Source organism: Marmota marmota, unplaced genomic scaffold, assembly GCF_001458135.2.
Source record: "Marmota marmota marmota unplaced genomic scaffold, marMar, whole genome shotgun sequence".
NCBI lineage: Eukaryota > Metazoa > Chordata > Mammalia > Rodentia > Sciuridae > Marmota > Marmota marmota.
The window spans coordinates 8,147,253-8,165,559 of NW_026000205.1; the positions used below are offsets into that span (position 1 = coordinate 8,147,253).

At 51.1% G+C, this 18,307-nt stretch overlaps 2 protein-coding genes across 2 annotated transcripts in view; both read left to right on the forward strand.

Annotated features, from left to right (window-relative positions):
* Positions 1–698: 698 nt before the first annotated feature.
* Positions 699–11,175, forward strand: Fbl (fibrillarin). The gene is made up of 9 exons (XM_015496865.2): positions 699–852; positions 5,916–6,077; positions 6,174–6,275; positions 6,353–6,447; positions 7,453–7,623; positions 8,735–8,867; positions 10,036–10,148; positions 10,772–10,917; positions 11,058–11,175. Exons 1-9 carry the CDS (start codon positions 843–845, stop codon positions 11,080–11,082), a joined length of 957 nt encoding a protein of 318 aa, XP_015352351.1. The 5' UTR covers positions 699–842; the 3' UTR covers positions 11,083–11,175.
* Positions 11,176–11,752: 577 nt separating this feature from the next.
* Positions 11,753–18,307, forward strand: part of Dyrk1b (dual specificity tyrosine phosphorylation regulated kinase 1B) — an 8,098-nt gene continuing 1,543 nt past the window's right edge. Inside the window, 9 exon segments of the mRNA XM_015496864.2 lie at positions 11,753–12,365; positions 13,590–13,753; positions 14,795–14,914; positions 15,005–15,193; positions 15,537–15,684; positions 16,554–16,840; positions 17,551–17,697; positions 17,788–17,928; positions 18,227–18,307. Coding sequence (XP_015352350.2) covers positions 11,936–12,365; positions 13,590–13,753; positions 14,795–14,914; positions 15,005–15,193; positions 15,537–15,684; positions 16,554–16,840; positions 17,551–17,697; positions 17,788–17,928; positions 18,227–18,307 — 1,707 coding nt within the window. The 5' untranslated portion in view covers positions 11,753–11,935.

Below are 18,307 nucleotides of genomic sequence, written 5' to 3' on the forward strand. Positions count from 1 at the left end.
CCAGGGGCACTTAACCGCTGAGCCACTTCCCCAGCCCTTTTTATTTTTTGCTGATTTTAAATTGCTGAGGCTGGCCTTGAGCTTGCTATCTTCCTGCCTCCTGAGTCGCTGGGATGAAAGGCATGCGCCACCGCGCCTCTTTCATAGTGTCTGGAACATACAAGGTCCACAGTGAATGTTTTCCGAAGGTATGAATGGGAACTCAGAAAAGGTGCTTGCTTATTCTTGGGGTTGTAGGCATATTGAGTACAGAGGGAGCCTTAGGGAGCTAGGAATAAAGAAGAGAGGGAGAGAGCAGAGCCCGCCTTAAGGCCTCAGTAAGAGCTCTGATGCCAGGCAGGGGGCGCACGCCTGTAATCCCAGCTCCCTGGGAGGCTGAGGCAGGAGGATAGCGAGTTCAAAGTCAGCCTCAGCAACTCATCAAGAACCTGAGCAAATTAGTGAGACCTTGTCTCTAAATAAAATATTAAAAAGGACTGGGGGTGCAGCTTAATGGCTAAGCACCCCCTGGGCTCAACTTCCGGTACAAAAAAAAAGTAACAGCCTCGGTTAGCCGAGTGCGCATTCTAGGGAAGCTGGATACCGGAAGCGCAGCCCAGAGCGCAGGAAGCGAGTAGAGGGGGCGGGGCCTCGAAGGGGCGCTTAGAAGCCCGGGAATCCCCGCCTACTACGCGAGCCGAGTTCCAGGCGGGGCCGGTGAGCCAGGGGGCGGGGGCATACGTGGTTGCGTCGCGGGCCATACGCCGCCGCGCGCCTGCGCTCCTTTCCACGTGCGAAAGCTCCAGACTCGTGGAGTTAGAGACGCAGCCGACTCCCCGATCCGCGCAACTCCAGCGCTAGCCATGAAGCCAGGTGCGGGCTGGCAGTGGGGTCCGGGCTCAAGGACTGGGGACAGCGGGAATCCGGGTGCCAGGCCGGAATCGGAGGGATGGGGCCTGGGCCTGGGCTCTGAGCCTGGGGTCCGGTCTCGTGTGGGGAGGTGATGCTGGTTCTGCCCTGCGATCGATCCTGATCCCTGGAGGTCTGAAGGTTTGTGCCTGGCTTCGGTCGTGAGTCGAGGGTCTTGGTCCTGGGATTGGGGTTTGATGTCTAGTAGATGCGGCCATTAGAGGTAATTGGGTATTGGGCCGGGAGAGGCACTTGAGGATCTTAAACCGGAGTCTGCATGCAGGCATCTGTGCATGGGTTTGGGAATCTGGCTTGGGTTGGAGATGGAGAGTTCTGATCTTGGGACAAGGAACTGGGTCTGGAAAGCTCACTCCTCCGTCTCCTCCCCTGTCGCCGTCGTCACCACCATCCTCTTGCCTCCCAAACTTGCTCCTCAGAGAGAACCGGAGTGGATGAGAACCACCGCTTGCTAGTGTGCGGCCCTCTCTTGTCATTTTCCCGCTCTCCACGCTTTAACGGGGCCGGGGGGCGGATCCCGGAGATGGAGATTTAGGGGCCTAGGATTCGCAACTCTGCAGTTAGAGAAACTTAAACAAGCCCAGCATTAGCGGGTGGAGGGAGGGTAGGCACAGAACACTAGTGGTCTTTATTTATTCTGTTTCCCTTGTTACTCTGATGGATCCACCTCACCACCCCTCTTACGGTGGAATGAGAGTTATGGCTTGGACAGAAGGACCTCAGTTCCGTATTTGTTTCTGGTTCACTTTCTTAGCCTACTGTGTGACCTTGGACAAGTAGCTTTTCCTCTCTGAGCCTCAGCTTTCTCATCAAGAAAGTGGCACCCTGTTAGGATTAAGCAAGTTTTTGTTTTTGTTTTTGTTTTTTTGGTACTGGTGATTGAACTCGGGGGCACTCGACCTCTGAGCCACATCCCCAGCCCTATTTTATTTAGAGACAGGGTCTCAGTGAGTTGCTTAATGCCTGCCTGTTGCTGAGGCTGGCTTTGAACTCAGGATCCTCCTGTCTCAGCCTCTTGAGCTGCTGGGATTATAGGCGTGGACTACCACACCCAACGGGGTAGTAGTACAGCTTGACAAATCATGATATTGGCTTTAATTGTCATCCTTAACTTTCTCAAGGGGAACAAAGTTAGTGTTTCTCTCCCTAGTGTCTAAGAGCTTCCTAAATCATGCCTGCCCACTACCTACTTTTCTTCAATGTGAGAACTGGGTCCACTAAGTTTGGGGAGTTTTTCACCATTGCCAAGAGGGTCTGTTTCTCTAATTCAGGTTTTGTTTTCTTCTTGTGTGTGTGTGCATATATGGAGAGATGAGGCATCTACAAGGGCATTGTGGATCCATACCCCACATGAACTCCCTTTCTTTTTACTGAGGGGGAAGTAGTTGCTAGGCTGTGTATCCTGAGACCCCAGCAAGCCTGCATATGTCCTGTGGACTGTGATTGTGTGATTTTCCCAAGGAATGGAGGACGTGCCACCCGGCTTTTCTCTATTGCAGGGTAAAATGTGAAGTTGTAGAAATTGTCTGGGGTCAGCTTTTTAGCCTGAGTGAGAGAGGAAGCCTTCGGGAGATTTTGATGCAGTGAGATTGATGTTTTTAAAGGGATCTTTCTTTTGCATCTGTGTGGAAACGACTTTACGGTAAAATCAGGCACATCAGTGGCATTTATACCCCAAATCTAGGAGATGTGGCTCTGACCAGGATGGTAGCAGTGGACTTGCTGACAAAGCATTTTGATTTGGGAATATAATTTGAAGAGAGAGCCGACAGATTGTGTGCAGAGTCTGAAAGGAGTGAAGGCTAATTAAAGTTTGGAGTATATAACTGAAGGATGGAGTTGCCATTTGGGGCGGGGGTGGGGGGGTACCAGGGATTGAACCCAGGGGTGCTTCACCATTGAGTCACATCCCCAGCCCTATTAAAGACAAGGTCTCACTGAGTTGTTTAGAGCCTCACTTTTGCTGAGGCTGGCTTTGAACTCGCGGTCCCCCTGCCTTAGCCTCCTTAGCCACTGGGATTACAGGTGTGTGCCACTAGGCCTGGCTGGAATTGCCATATTTCAGTTGGGGAAAGCTGTGACACGAGTCCAGATGCTAAACCAGAGGGTCTGTAGACCCCCTGCCCCCAACTCAGGACTTTCTGGGAAAGTGTATAGTATTTTTTTCCTGAGGAATGAGTCCTTTCAGTATATTTCTCTGACAGCCCCAGCACCTGAAGGATATGGATACGTTGTGTCTGGGACTGAAAGCTTACACTTGCACCTGCTGCACCCCTTGCCATGTCTGTTTTGGGGGCCTAGGTTGAGACTCATGGATTTCTCTGCTAAAGAGTAGGAAGAGGGACTCCTCCCCTCAGTTTGAACTGTGTGCGGGCTGTGTATTATGTGAAGTGCTTTTGGATATTAAGTAATTTAATCTTTACAACTTTATGATGTAGGAAATGATAATCATGATCCTTCCCCTACTCTCTAGTGTCATGAGTGGAAGTGGCATGGCCATCTCCCTCCCTATATAGGATACTTTGGGGAGAGACCAGCGCTCTTCCAGTCACTACCTGATTACCTCATCTCTGAACAAAAGGAGAGGATGCTTTCTCCTTGGAGCAATTCCCAGGAACTTAACAGTCATTAGACAGTTGCTCAATTGATGTTTATTGAGCCACTACTTTGTTCCAGATGTTGTGTATGGTGCTGGGGATGCCACAGTAACTAAAACAAATCCTTATGCATTTCGAGCTTGGTTCTTGTGGAGGAGTAGCCATGATAATAATAAAATTGTAGGTATGCTGTATGAAGAGAAATAAAGCAGGGTAAGGGTAGTGCAGCCAGGAATGCCCTCCTGGATCAGGAACATTTGATCAGAGACCTGAATGCATTGGAGTTGGGAGCTATTCTGCTTTCTTCAGGAAGCGGGCAGTGGGAACAGCACATGATGGAGATTTTAGAAGCTGGACTATTCTTTGGTTGGAAAAGTGTGGGACCCAGTGAGGCGAGAGAAATCAGCAGGGGTCAGAGTCTTGGTCTATTGGATCTCAATTGGGGTTAGAATCATCTGGGGAGCTCTAAAAAGTCCTCATGCCCAGCACAATTAAATCAGCATCTCTTAAGTTTCAGGGATTTAGCCACAGGTTGGACTCATTGATTTGGGGCTTTGTAAGCCAGGGAAAGAAATTTTGATTTCATTTTGTGATGGAAAATCCTCGGAGGGATTTGGGTAGGGGAATGATGAGACCTGATTTTGCTGTCTTGAAAAGATCAACCATTAGCTGCTATGTGGAAAGTAGACTGCAGAGGAGCACAAGACAGGAGGTAACGCTAGGTGATGTTTGGGAATTTTGAACATTCAGCTATTAATTAAAAAAAAAATAGGAATAGCTATTGTTACACTTTCAAAGAAAGCAAAAACAAAAAATAAAATTATGTTTTCATTTTTAATACCATTTAGATACATGAAACTATGGCAGGCTGTGGTTATAGTGTACCTTTACAAAAACTTTAGTGAGTTTATTATTGAATAATTTACATTATGAGATAATATTAAACCATCACTAATTTTCAAACTGACCATGCTTTAAGAAGTCTTGTGGTTTTTGAAGGCTGGCACAGTTCTGCACACCTGTAATCCAGTTATTCTGGAGTCGGGCAGGGGGATCACAAGTTTGAGTCCAGCCTGGGCAATTTAGCCATACCCTGTCACAAAATAAGACTTAAAAAAAAAAAAAGGGCTGGGTATATAACTCAGTGGTAGAGAGCTTGCTTAGCATGTGTGAGGCCCTGGGTTCCATCCCCAGCACCACCAAGAAAAGAAAAGAAAAAATAACTTGGGGTGTTTCAGAATAGTACTTCAGATCTTTTAAAACATCACAGAAAAGTCAAATGTGGAATTGGTTAGCACCAGAAGAATTCAGTCTGCTTTATGCATTGTTTTGTACTTTGAGAACAATGTTTCCTGAAATATCAAAAACAAAGTCTCTCCAAATGTATTTTTATTAAGCTTTTTTTTTTTTTTTGGTGTGGTGCTAGAGGGATTGAACCCAGGGCCTTGTGCATGCAAGGTAAGCACTCTACCAACTCAGCTATATCACCAGCCCTAAATTTCTGATATTATTGACAATCCCTAAACCACTTGTGGATTGTTATCCTTTTTTTTGTTGGTAACAGGGATTGAACTCAGGGACACGCAACCACTGAGTCACGCCCCCAGCCCTATTTTGTGTGAGACAGGGTCTCACTGAGTTGCTTAATGCCTTGCCTTTGCTGAGGCTGGCCTTGAACTCTCCATCCTCCTGCCTCAGCCTTCCAAACTGCATAGATTATAGGCATGCACCACCACGCCCTGCTTTTTTCCCCACTTTCTTCCTGAGCTGGGAAGAATGTTGGAAACTTGGAAACAGGCAAAAGAGTTAGCTGGGCAAGCATCGCACTAAACTGCCCTCTGTTTGGGGGTTGGTACTTTCCTTCCAGATGCAATGTCAGGTAGATCTAGGGGACTCTGTGGCCACAGTGCACACACACGCAGGGGTTGCGTCTATATCCATTTTCTGCCTCTGTCTCTGCACCATAATAACTCTTGTCAGTAGCCCAAATCATGACTTCACCTTTATGATCCCCTCACCTCCAGGGCAGGGGCAGTTACCACATGTGTCAGCACAGTGCGGCTTTAACTTTAGTTGTTACTGACCATCACAAAAAGAATATTGTGTTTAGTGTGGTTTTCTCAAACTTGTTTTTTCACTTAACATTGTAATTCTAAGTTTGACCTGTCTGTGGTGTGTGACTGAAGGTCATTTCCATTGTCGATTATGAACATTCCTCCGTCGTGTCTGTCCATTCTGCCAACGCGCATTTGGGCTCCTTCAGCACTTCCTGCGCTTGGACGTTCTTGGATGCCTGTCCTGCCACACACCGGCACTGCTCCTCGGTGTCCCACCTGAGTGGTGCTGCCAGGTAAGAGCTATTTAGTCTTTTAAGCTTCATGGCCCTGATTCCTGTTTTTGTTCCCACTACAGGTTTCAGTCCCCGTGGGGGCGGCTTCGGTGGCCGAGGGGGCTTTGGTGACCGAGGTGGTCGAGGTGGTCGTGGCGGAGGCCGAGGGGGCTTTGGTGGAGGCCGAGGTCGAGGTGGCTTTAGAGGCCGAGGCCGAGGAGGAGGTGGCGGAGGAGGAGGAAGGGGTAAGTGACATTGGGGAGTGGGGCGCAGGGGCCCTCCCGAGCCTCAGGGGGGAGGGAGACCACGGGTCCCCCTCCTACTGCAGCTCTTCCTCGTAGGTGGAGGCTTCCAGCCTGGTGGCAACCGGGGCCGTGGCCGGGGCGGAAAAAAAGGAAACCAGTCAGGAAAGAATGTGATGGTGGAACCTCATCGACATGAGGGTGAGTGGGGACGGGACGGCAGCTGTTGTGGGACAGGGCAGGGCCGGAGTCTCAGCCCCGCTCTCTGCCCTCACCAGGGGTCTTCATTTGTCGTGGAAAAGAAGACGCACTCGTCACCAAGAATCTGGTTCCTGGAGAATCTGTGTATGGAGAGAAGAGAGTCTCCATTTCGGTGAGACCTGGGCCCCTCTCCAAGCCACCAGGCCCCAGCTGATGGTTCACCAGTGGTCTTGTCTCCCTGCCCCTGCTGTGTTTCCTCCATATGACAGCCAGGGGACCATCTTAACACTTAGTCGGACTGTGGCCCTCCTGAGTCCTTCCTGTGGCCCTGCACATTCTAACTTCCCCTCCCGGCTCATGAGCCTGTCTCCACTCTCCCCGCAGGTACCCCCAGCCACACTGGCCTACCACTCTCCCCTCTCCCAGGTCCATGCAAAGCTGCTTCCTTCTCATCTGCATCTCTGGTTAGGTGTCACCTGGTCTTTCGGACAGGGTAGGCTCATATCACCCTGCCTGTTAAAAGCAGCCCTTACCGTCAGTCCCTGCCTTCTACTCCTGTGTCATTTTCTCTGTGTCCAGCCATGGGCCTGCTTGGGGCCTTCCTGTTTGCTGTCCCTCTGCCTGGAGTGTTCTTCCCACGTAGCTGGAATGGCCCCCCCTGCCCTCCAGGACTGATTCAGCAGTCTCCTGCCCAGCCCTTCCTGGCTGCCCTTCCTGATTTTCGCACGTTCTTTGCCATGTTTCCCAAACTTCACATCTTTCCTGGCTCAGTGTTCTCTCCTAGCATGTTCACCATCTAACATGCAAGTTTGTGTTTAGTTAGTTACCTCAGTGTATTCTTAATCCTTTAAGGGCAGGATTGGAGTCTTCTTCACTACTGTGTCCCCAGCACCTGGGACCAGGAGTAGCATAAATAGGTGCTAGGACAGGAAATGATAAGTGCACAGGTCTGACTATTATTCCTTGTATTTACCGTCTCCTGCTGCCTCTTCTCATCAAGTCAGCAACATCCACGCGAGGACAGGGGTACACCTGTCGTGCTCACTGCTGGGAGTCCATGTTCAGTTCCTGTGTAACAACTGAACTTCGTTTCTTTTGAGGGTTCTTAGGGCCAAGGGAAATGGGGTCCTATAGAAGAGTCCAACACTGACGTCCATCTTCATATTTCTTGACCCAGGAGGGAGATGACAAAATTGAGTACCGAGCCTGGAACCCCTTCCGCTCCAAGCTGGCAGCAGCAATCCTGGGTGGTGTGGACCAGATCCACATAAAGCCAGGGGCGAAAGTGCTCTACCTCGGAGCAGCTTCGGGCACCACCGTCTCTCATGTGTCAGACATCGTAGGCCAGGTGAGTAGACAGGTAGAGAGGTGGATGGAGGGAAAAGCCACCTCCTCTGTCACTCTGAAGTGGTCCTAGCTGTTTCCCCACCATATGTGATGTTGGGCCATCTCCTTCTGACACAGTACCTGTGAGTCAGCAGAGCAGCCTGAAGTAGATGCTCATTCAGCTGCACTCCTGGGTTCTTGGCCTTGAGGAAGGTGGTATGGGCATGGAAAGACCTGCATTTGTGGGATCCAGAGCTGAGAGTACAGATACCAAACTATTTGGATTTGTTGCCTTCTTTAAAAATTCATGTCCTCTGCCAGGTGTGATGGCTCGAACCTATAATCCCGTCACTCGGAAGGCTGAGGTAGGAGGATTGCAAGTCCAAGGCCAACCTTTTCAAGTTTGAGGACAGCCTGGGCATCTCAGCAAGACCCTGTTTCAAAATAAAGAAATGAAAAGGGCTGGAGATAATAGCTCAGTAGTAAAATTCCTTTGGGATTAATCCCCGTAAAGGAGTGGGGAATGGGGATTTATGTACCCAAAATCTGATCATCTAGTTTCTCTTGAAAGAACCAGTAGTTCTCATAGTTTCCAGTCTGCATTTCTTGTGTGTACTGGTTTCCACAGAGGGCACCTGGCATGTGTGTATCTCATTTCATGACTTCTTGTTCACTTATGATTATAGGCATGTTAAAAACCCTAGACTCTTGGTTATTTAATGATGAAGTGGCTTTCAGCAAGTTACCTAACCTCTCTGAGCCTCAGTTTAATACTCTGGAGAATGAGGTTGTTGTGACAGTTAAATAAGTTAATTCCTATAAGGGCCTTATCCATTTCAAATACTCTTAGCTCTGGTTATTTCATCTCTGTGCTTTGGTTGCCTATTTTTGGGGAGCCTGGGCTCTCAGATCAGGCAAACTAGGATTGTGTAGCTTTGCTGATAACTGAGTGACTCTTGGCCAGTGACTTCAAACCTCAGTTTATTCACCTGTAATATGAGTATGATAATAACAGTATTTAAATAGTTGGATTTTGTTGGGAGTCTGAAGTGATGTGCAGTGGATGAACCCAAAGTAGTCATTCCCTGGATGAGGACCAGTGTCGTTGCTGATTATTATTGGATTTATCTTAGGATGGACTGGTCTATGCAGTTGAGTTCTCTCACCGATCTGGCCGTGACCTCATTAACTTGGCCAAGAAGAGGACCAACATTATTCCTGTGATCGAAGATGCTCGGCATCCACACAAATACCGCATGCTCATTGGTGAGAGTGGGTCCATGGGGTGGCCCAAGGCAGGCAAGGCATGCCAAACCACGTTTCCTGGAAGATTCAGATGGGGTCAGATTGGATGAGCAATGGATGGGAATGGAAAAATGGCGGGGGGGGACCAGGAGAGGTGGTGAAGGTCATGACCCTGCTTCAGGGGTTCAGATATCTGGTGCCATAGGAGAAGCAGTCTTGTCTCCTCCCTTCTTCTTAATCTTTACAGTGTTCCTAAACAAAAGAAGCCACTTTCAGGGGTCCTTATTGTCTGGTGAGATCCTAGCCCAGAAAGCACAAGCTGTGTGTGGCCTGGACCAGAGGGGCCTATTGAATATTTTTTTTAATTTCTTTTTTGTTTTAATTAGTTATAATGACAGTAGAATGCTTTTATGCACTTTGATATACATAGATAGGATATAATTTCTCATTTTTCTGAATGTACATGTTGCAGAATCATTGGTCATACAAATATATACATACAGTAATAATGTCCGTTTCATTCTACTGTCTTTCCTCTCCCCACATGGGCCTATTGAATATTAATAACTATTTTTTAAAAATATAGTATAAAAATGGAAAGTCTTTTAAATCTCTCCCCAGAGGTAACTGATAAGAACATTTGCTATCTGCTTTTCCCAGTTTTTAAAGAATTGGTTTTCACTAAACTACCTTTTCATTTTTTTAAAGTCACATTGCCTTAAAAATATTTTCATTCCATTCATTTTTCGTTCTGTGCATTTTTTCCCCACACACAGTCATTTCCTTCCCCTTGTCCTGTAGTTTTTTTCACAGGCCTGTTCCCACTCTTGCCTTTAAACTACTCAGCTTTACTTGTCTTTCTCGTGATGTGTCTGTTTTCTTCCTCAAGACCTCAGAGCACCTCAAGGACAGGGTCCAGGTCTGACTCCTGTGTCCCCCATACCCAGCCCAGTTGGCCAATTGGGTAGATGGCATCCAATTAAGAGGATTGGATAAGTGGTGTGACTGTCAGTTTTGGACCCATCTCAGGGTACTGTGGAGGGAAGGGGGATCATTTGGAGAGAGTGAGACTGGAAGTAGGGAGACTCTTCCAGGAAACTGCTGGTAATGGAGCACAGGCCCCACGGGAGGATCTGGAACAATCTAGCATGTATCCAACTTCTTTAACAGTATCGTCCTTTCTCCTTAGCAATGGTGGATGTGATCTTTGCGGACGTGGCCCAGCCAGACCAGACCCGGATTGTGGCCCTAAATGCCCACACCTTCCTGCGCAATGGAGGACACTTTGTAATTTCCATTAAGGTGCGGGGCTTGAAATCTAAAACGGAGTGGCAACATCCTGGGGGGTATCTTTTGGGTAAAAGAGGCAAGAGAGTGGCGGTCATGTGCATGATGACCATCTTAGTTTGAATTCCAATTGAGTAAGTTATTTAATCTTTGTCAGTTTCTTTTCTTGCAACATAGAAATACCTGTCTTCTTAAGAGTTGATGTAAGGATTAAATTAATCGATGTATGTGAAGTGTTTAAACAGATCCTGACATGGATTGGGAAATGGATTAGTAGTGAGTGCATTTCTCAGAATGTTTTGAGATAAAAACTCCGCCATGTGCCTTTTACCAGACTCACCATTTGTTAGCCTTTTGTGACCTTGGTTTTACTGTTCCCAGCTTCGTACTAATATTACTAAGATGAAGTAGGTGAGAAAAAAAAAAAAGCTGGGTTTAAAATTTAAACACTGACTTTTAGATAAATAGGACATCCTGCTTCAGAGAACCATATTTAAAACTTATTCTAATTAAGTCTTTGACCACATTTGCAAGCCTGGGTTTCACTTGATGAAGACATACTTCTGGTTTAAAAAGCATGAAAAAAGGGAAAAAGCCCACTGCCTTGCTGCAGACCACAAATCTTTCCTCCTCTGTAGGCCAACTGCATTGACTCCACAGCCTCAGCTGAGGCCGTGTTTGCCTCTGAAGTGAAGAAGATGCAGCAGGAGAACATGAAGCCCCAGGAACAGTTGACCCTAGAGCCCTATGAAAGAGACCATGCTGTGGTTGTGGGTGTGTACAGGTGAGCAGGGGCCCAGTAATCCACCGGGACAGAGACCTCCCTTCCAGGCACCAGCAGTGCCATGGTTCTGGGGACCCCCAAAATGATGACAAGCTGTGACACCATCTCCCCATCCCCAATCTCCTATCTTCTGCACACAGGCCACCTCCCAAGGTGAAGAACTGAAGCTCAAAGCTGTCTGGATTCCAAGAGATGTGTGTTGCTACTGTTGAATGTTGATTTTTTTCTATTAAAAGACTGATCCAGTCGCTCCCTGCAGCTGATTGTTCTGTAATTGCTGTTGTCTGTAGACAACAGGATCCTTGTGCCCTCAGTCAACTTTTCTTGGTGGGGGTTGGAATCGCATCCTGTCACAGCCCTTGCTCCTCTTGTAGCAGATTCTTGCGCAGCCATCCTAACCCAGATTTCGGTTATTGGCAGCTCACTGCGCATGTGTGCCAGTAAGCGCCGCAGAGCGCAGGCGTAGAGTGTTACCCTATGTCACGTGAGGGGAGTGGATGAGATGGGGCGGAGCCTGAGGCGGGGGGGGGGTCGGTTTGTTGTGGTCGCCATTTTGCTGGTTGCATTACTGGGTAATCGGGGCCCTGGCTTGCTGCGTCCGCCGGATACCCTCAGCCAGTGGGCAGGTCTGAGCTCGGGCTCCCCGAGCAGTTTGAGTCCCCTTACCCGCGCCCTCAGGTAACGACGACGCGGCAACGGGCGGGGCGGCACGCGCTTGCGGGAAGGAGGGCAGGGCGGGATCCGCCCTGCCTGCGTCGCCGCGAGACTTAACACGAGGCCTAGGGAGAAGAGGAGGGGGGCATCGGGCAGGTGCGAGCCGTGCCTAGCTATTCATAGTCGGATTCCTGGAAGGGGCCGAGCCCGAGGGAGCCTTCTTGGGAGGGGGCTGCCGGGCCCCACTCCCGCCCTTTGTTTGGGCTCGGCTCCGCCGGCCGCTTCGTCGTCGCCTAGCAACAGCTGCCCTGGTCTGTGATTGGCTCAGCTCTTGGCAGCGACGACCAATGGCACGGTTGTTGCCATGGGAGGTGCGGATTGCCAAACTCTGGCCCCGCCCGCCGGGTCTCAGCGGGCCGGGGCGGGCCTCCTGGGTGGAAGGCGGGACACCAGGGTCCCCGGGGGCAGGTGGCCGCGGGGCGGGGCGGGGCCGGTGGGGCGAGGGTTAACCCTCCCCTCCCCCGTCCACCTGCTCTCCCCTTCCCCCGCGTGCCCCGGGCTGACCCTCGTCCCCTCCTCTCCCCGCCCGCGGCGGCGGCTGCTGTTGTCACCCACGGGGCAGCCTGTCCCGCTTGCCCTCACCGCCGCGGGGCTTGCAGGGCCGGCCGGGCCGGGGACAGGCGGCCACCTTCTCACCGCTGCTATCACCACCGCCATGCTGGCCGCTCGCCCACCCCACTGGGGGCCCCAGCGCGCCCCAGCCCCCCGTGGGCCCCGCGCCAGCCCTGACCCGGGTAGGGGGTGGGGGCTGGGAGATTTGGTCCTAATGTGGGGGGGGCCCCTGGGAAGAGGTTGTTTGTGGTGCAAGCTCCAAGAGAGGAAGGGGTCCTGGAGTGGCAAGGCATGGGACAGATAGGATTTGGTGTGGAGAGAGTTCCGTAGGAAGAGGATTTTGTCGTGGCAGACACTGGGAAGAGAGAATCCTATGTGATATTTGGGGATTTGGCTATAGGGCCCTTCTAGGAATAGACACCGTTGTAGAATGACCTGGTGTAGAGGGGTGACTGGAGAAAGAGCTCTGGTAGGCATATTGGGTAATTGAGTGGGGGCAAAGATCCAGTATAGGGGAGAAAAGGATAATAGTTTCAAACTGCAGGAAAACACGCCTCCCCCATAAGCCCGTGAGGTGGAGGAGTTGGCCTTGCCTGGGAGGGGGTCTTAAAGTAATATGGGGTAGATCTCTCGTGGGGCCCAGAGAAACTAAAATATGGCATAGGGAAACTCCCTGGAGGGATGGTTCCTGGTTTGGGAGGACCTAATATAGGCAAAAGGTCTTGGCATGATATGGAGAGGGTGCCCTGGGAAAGGAATACCCTGGTAGTTGAAGACTCTGTCATAGGGTTTCTCAGACCTCCTTGTGGCCTGGAGGTCCCTGAGGATCCTGATATGGTTTTAGGGGCCTGCAGAGGACTCTTGCTGTGGCTTGGGGGGATCCTACTGGGAAGGGTCTACTTAAAGTGGAGGGTCCTTACTGTGGCACTGGAGCATCCTGGTGTTCAGGAAAGTCTATTTGAGGGTGAAGTCTTGTATGTGGGGCCCTGGGGAGAGCCATGAGTAGAAAAGGGAAGAAAGAAAGAGTTCTCCCCAGAGTGCCCCTGGTTTCTGTCTTCTCTTTTCCTCCCCCAATTACTGGTGTCTTTCTGTCCTCCTTTCCTGTCACTGTCCATATCCACCTCCTCCCACATTGTCCGGCTCCCAATCATCCCTTTTATGTATTCTTTTCTTTGTGCTGCCTCATTTACTTATTTTATTATCATTTGCTGTGGGACTCTGCTGTGCCACCCTCTCCCACTCACGTGCTCTCTGTCCCCTCTGTACTGCTACCTGTTGCTCTATTGCACTCTTTTTCTCCCTCCCTCGTGCCCTGCCTTCTCTCTCGTGCCCACCTCTTCCCTGCCTGGCACTGTCCCACATATCCCCACGTTCCATGTTGTTTTCCCACCTCCGCCTGCTCTCAGGTCTCAGCGGCGGTGGCAGCCGAGGTGCAGGATGCGAGAAGGCGCCCCCCGGCCGGGCTCCCGCTCCAGGCCTCGCACCCCTGTGGCCCTCTGAGCCCACCATGGCCGTCCCACCAGGCCATGGTCCCTTCTCTGGCTTCCCGGGGCCCCAGGAGCACACACAGGTAGGCATTCAGCTGGCTCCTCATCTGCCAGGAGGTAGAGGGAAGCTGGGAATAGAAGGGTCTGAGGGTCAAAAGATGATGCCGTTGTGCAGGATAGTCTCCAGAGGACATTGTGAGACCCATGGAAGTAGAATAGTTTCAGGCAATTACTTTGGGGAGCTTGAGTTCAAATCCTGACATGTTGGCTGCATTAGGTCCCCCACACGTCAGCTTTCTGTTGAGTAAAATTGAGCCAATGACAATGCCTCCCTTGCGGGGTTATTGCTAGGGTTAAACAAGCTAACACAACACACAGGGAAAGTGCTAAGGACAGTGCCAGGCACACAGCAGACAGAAAGTGAGAAAAGAAAGTCCAGAGTAAAAGACCTGGAGGGGTCAGTGGGGAAAGGGGCTGAGCCTGAAGGGTCTTGGGCTATATACAGGGCCAGAGTGGTGTGCAGATTTCCAGAGGCAGTAGGTAAGGCTCTGAAATGTAGAACTAGAAGCAAGGGTGGAGCAGGGGGCCAGGTCCCGATCCAAGAACCTTGCAGTGAAGGAAGCAGGCAGAGATGCTCCCTGGGAATGAGGGTTGGCATATGTGCTGCCAAAGCAAGCACATGGGGTGAGGGTTGGGAAGGCCCCAGGGGTTGACAGTGAATGGATTTGGGAGGACTTCAGAGGCAGGAATCCTTGAAGAGGTGATCTCAGGTGGAATATTTGAGGGGCAGAGCCCAGGTATTCTGTATGAGCCCTCCCGCTGAGGTTCAGAAAAGAGTGAAAGAACTGACCCAGGGTCTGGGGGAAATGTCAGGGGTAAACCATTCACTCCTTTATTCACAGGACAGATTTCTAGCCAACATTCATCATGTGCTGGTCCCTGCTCAAGGCACTGGAGAGTCAGCAAGGACAAGACAAGTTTATATTCTAGTGGGGGAGCTAGACAAGGACCAGTTAAATATGTGTGTGTGACCACAATGAGCCAGCCGCCCATTTAGTTCTTCTCTCCAGGAGTTCTAAGGCAAAGGCCTGTCCTCACTGTCCTCTCCTCACGCTGCCCCACAGGTATTGCCTGATGTGCGGCTACTGCCTCGGAGGCTGCCCCTGGCCTTCCGGGACGCAACCTCAGCCCCGCTGCGCAAGCTCTCTGTGGACCTCATCAAGACCTACAAGCACATTAATGAGGTGGGCAGGTGCTGGACGTTCCTGGGCTGAGTGCTGGGGGGTCTCGGCTATTTCAGGCTCACAGTTCCCTTTTTCTGGCTGGCTGGGCAGGTGTACTATGCCAAGAAGAAGCGGCGGGCCCAGCAGGCGCCACCCCAGGACTCGAACACCAAGAAGGAGAAGAAGGTCTTGAACCATGGTTATGACGACGACAACCATGACTATATTGTGCGCAGTGGCGAGCGCTGGCTGGAACGCTATGAGATTGACTCTCTCATTGGCAAAGGCTCCTTTGGCCAGGTGCAAGACAAGCCCCATGCTGTCCAGGGATTGGGGGGCACAGGCACCCACTGACATTGACCCAGACATCCAGTACTTCAAGTCCTGTGCTGGGTCACTCACTCCTGTCCAGTCACTAGGTTTCAATGTTCCCCGTTTACTTTTTTGTAAAAATACAAATAATAAGACTCCACAGAAGATAGTTTATGTCTATGTTCATATCACTGCTCAGCTGATGGTGAGCACTCAGTTTTGAAGTAGTAGTAGTAATCCTGTGATTGCTGGTTCTTCTGGTTGGAAGGGAAGAGCATTGCCTGGCTCTGTCCCACCCCCGCCTCACTTGGTCACATGCCCTGCCTGACAGGTGGTGAAAGCTTATGATCATCAGACTCAGGAGCTGGTGGCCATCAAGATCATCAAGAACAAAAAGGCCTTCCTGAACCAGGCCCAGATTGAGCTTCGACTGTTGGAGCTGATGAACCAGCATGACACAGAGATGAAGTACTACATAGGTGAGGCCTGGGACTGACTGGGCCATGGGTACCTGGCAGAGGGCGCACCCTGGGATAGGGAGGGGTTACCTGCCCCCACACACACACAGGAGGTTACCTGCTGTTTTTAGGGCAGCACCTGGTCTGTACCTCTCAGCTTTATGGAGTCTCCTGTTGCTTTTATAACTTTTGCCCCTTCACTTGATAACCGTGGTCAGGGTTTATCGAGTGCTCATTAAGGGCCAGGCTTTGTGATAAGCACTTTACATAAATGACCTCACCACAGCCCCATGAAGGACAGGGCACTGTTGCCCACATGTTGGAGATAAGGAACCCAGGCATTCCATGTTGTCACTTGCATGAGGTGACAGCTTGTATTCAGCAGAGCTATATTTTGATAAGGCTCCAGAGCCTTGACTATCAACATCTATGCCAGTCTTTGTTTTTTCTTTTTTTTCTTTCTTTTCTGCCACTGATTCCTCTTAGAATTAGCAAGGGGATTGACTGTTTCTCTTGAAAGGAAAATTTACAGTCTTCCTACAAAAGGAAAACCAGTGTTTCTTGCCACAAAAATAGATATAACTACAATGAAAACAATGCTATCTATAAAATCAAATGAGGAAGTGTAGAATTATATTAGGAACTAACAGAAACCTTTTATTTGGTTTAATCAGAAGGTTTGACAGAAACTTGAAAAGAGAACTTCCTGTGTGACTCAAGTTACACACCATATAGAAACATCTTGACTGATGGGAGGTATCCATGGGCACCCAACAATTTAGCCAGTGCTTAGGAAGCTGAGGTACTCATTGCTGTGTGACCCTGGTCTACCTTTGGCCCTCTCTGAACCTGTGTCTTCTCTGTTACTGCCTCTTTCACCTCCCCCACAGTCCACCTGAAGCGGCACTTCATGTTCCGCAACCACCTGTGCCTGGTGTTCGAGCTGCTGTCCTACAACCTGTACGACCTCCTGCGCAACACACACTTCCGAGGCGTCTCACTGAATCTGACCCGGAAACTAGCGCAGCAGCTCTGCACGGCGCTGCTCTTCCTGGCTACGCCGGAGCTTAGCATCATTCACTGCGACCTCAAGCCAGAGAACATCCTACTCTGCAACCCCAAGCGCAGTGCTATCAAGATTGTGGATTTCGGCAGCTCCTGCCAGCTTGGCCAGCGGGTGCGGCTCAAACTGTCCAGGGGCGGGGCTAGCAGGGTGGGTGGGGCCGGTGAGGCGGGGCTAGCCCAGGACTGCAGAGACTACACCTGAGGGATTGCGCTGGAGGTGGGGATTTCAGCTGGTGCTGTCCTAGAGGGCCCCTGCTGGCTGGAAGTAGAAGAGAGGTCCACAGATAAACTGTCCACTAGGAAGGGAAAGGGTCATTTCTCATGTAGCCAGAGGCAGCTGGTGAAGTTGGTTGGTTTGGAGCCTGGGGTGTTGCTTTGCCAAGTCGTTTACTCAATCGGCATGGAAGGGCCCTTCACTAAGGTTACTTAAGAATCGAGCACCATGTCATACCCCTGTAATCCTAGTAACACAGTAGACTGAGGCAGGAGGATAACAAGTTCAGGGCCAGCTACAGCAGTTTAGTGAGGCTCTAAACAACTTAGCGAGACCCTGTCTCAAAAAATAGAAAGGGCTGGGGATGTGGCTCCAGTACCCTAACTTAGGGCTTTGGGTACTGCCAGCCTCTGGTCACGAAGAAGGGGCAAGGACTTGGGATAGAGAATAGGGTTAAATCAGGTGAGCAGAGATTGTGGTTTCTGGAAAGTGGTTGCCAAGAATGTCAGGATTTGAAGCCTCCGTTCCCAGTTGGGTCCTCTTAGCTTTGTGGGTGCCAGTGGCATCAGTAAGGGAGCCTGGGACTCCTGACTATTTCCCTCCCCCAGATCTACCAGTATATCCAGAGCCGCTTCTATCGCTCACCAGAGGTACTCCTGGGCACGCCCTACGACCTGGCCATTGACATGTGGTCCCTGGGCTGCATCCTTGTGGAGATGCACACGGGAGAACCCCTCTTCAGCGGCTCCAATGAGGTGCGCCCCCGCCCCCCAGGAAGGGCTGTACTGGAGGTGGAAGGGTGGAGCCTGGCTGGCCTGGTACCCCTGACCACCGCCCGCCCACAGGTGGACCAGATGAGCCGCATTGTGGAGGTGCTGGGCATCCCACCGGCCCCCATGCTGGAGCAGGCACCCAAGGCTCGCAAATACTTTGAGCGGCTGCCTGGGGGTGGCTGGACTCTGCGAAGGACAAAGGAACTCAGGAAGGTGCGGCTCCTGCCCCGCGCCACTCCTCCCACCCCGGTGGCCCCTCACTCTCTCACACTTGGGGCTCCCTCTCTCCCTCCTTGTTTTCCCTCCCAGTGTCTCCCCCTTTCTTCCTTTCCGCCTTGTTTACCCTTTCCTTCCTCCCCTGCCCACCCCGTCTCTCCTTCCTACCCCGCAACTCTAGCTTCTCTCTTTCCACTTTCTCTCTTGTGCCTCTGTTTCCCCGTGTGTGTCTCCCTGCCCCTCCTGCCCACTGACGGCCACTCTCTTGCCCCCCCTCCCACCCCCTCCCTGCCAGGATTACCAGGGCCCCGGGACGCGGCGGCTGCAGGAGGTGCTGGGCGTGCAGACGGGCGGGCCCGGGGGCCGGCGGGCGGGG

Bases quoted from the DNA above. Each gene is read 5' to 3' on its own strand.
- Fbl (XM_015496865.2), top strand. The intron at 7,624-8,734 runs GTGAGTAGACAG...GATTTATCTTAG, and splicing joins TGTCAGACATCGTAGGCCAG to GATGGACTGGTCTATGCAGT. The intron at 10,918-11,057 runs GTGAGCAGGGGC...TTCTGCACACAG, and splicing joins GTGGTTGTGGGTGTGTACAG to GCCACCTCCCAAGGTGAAGA.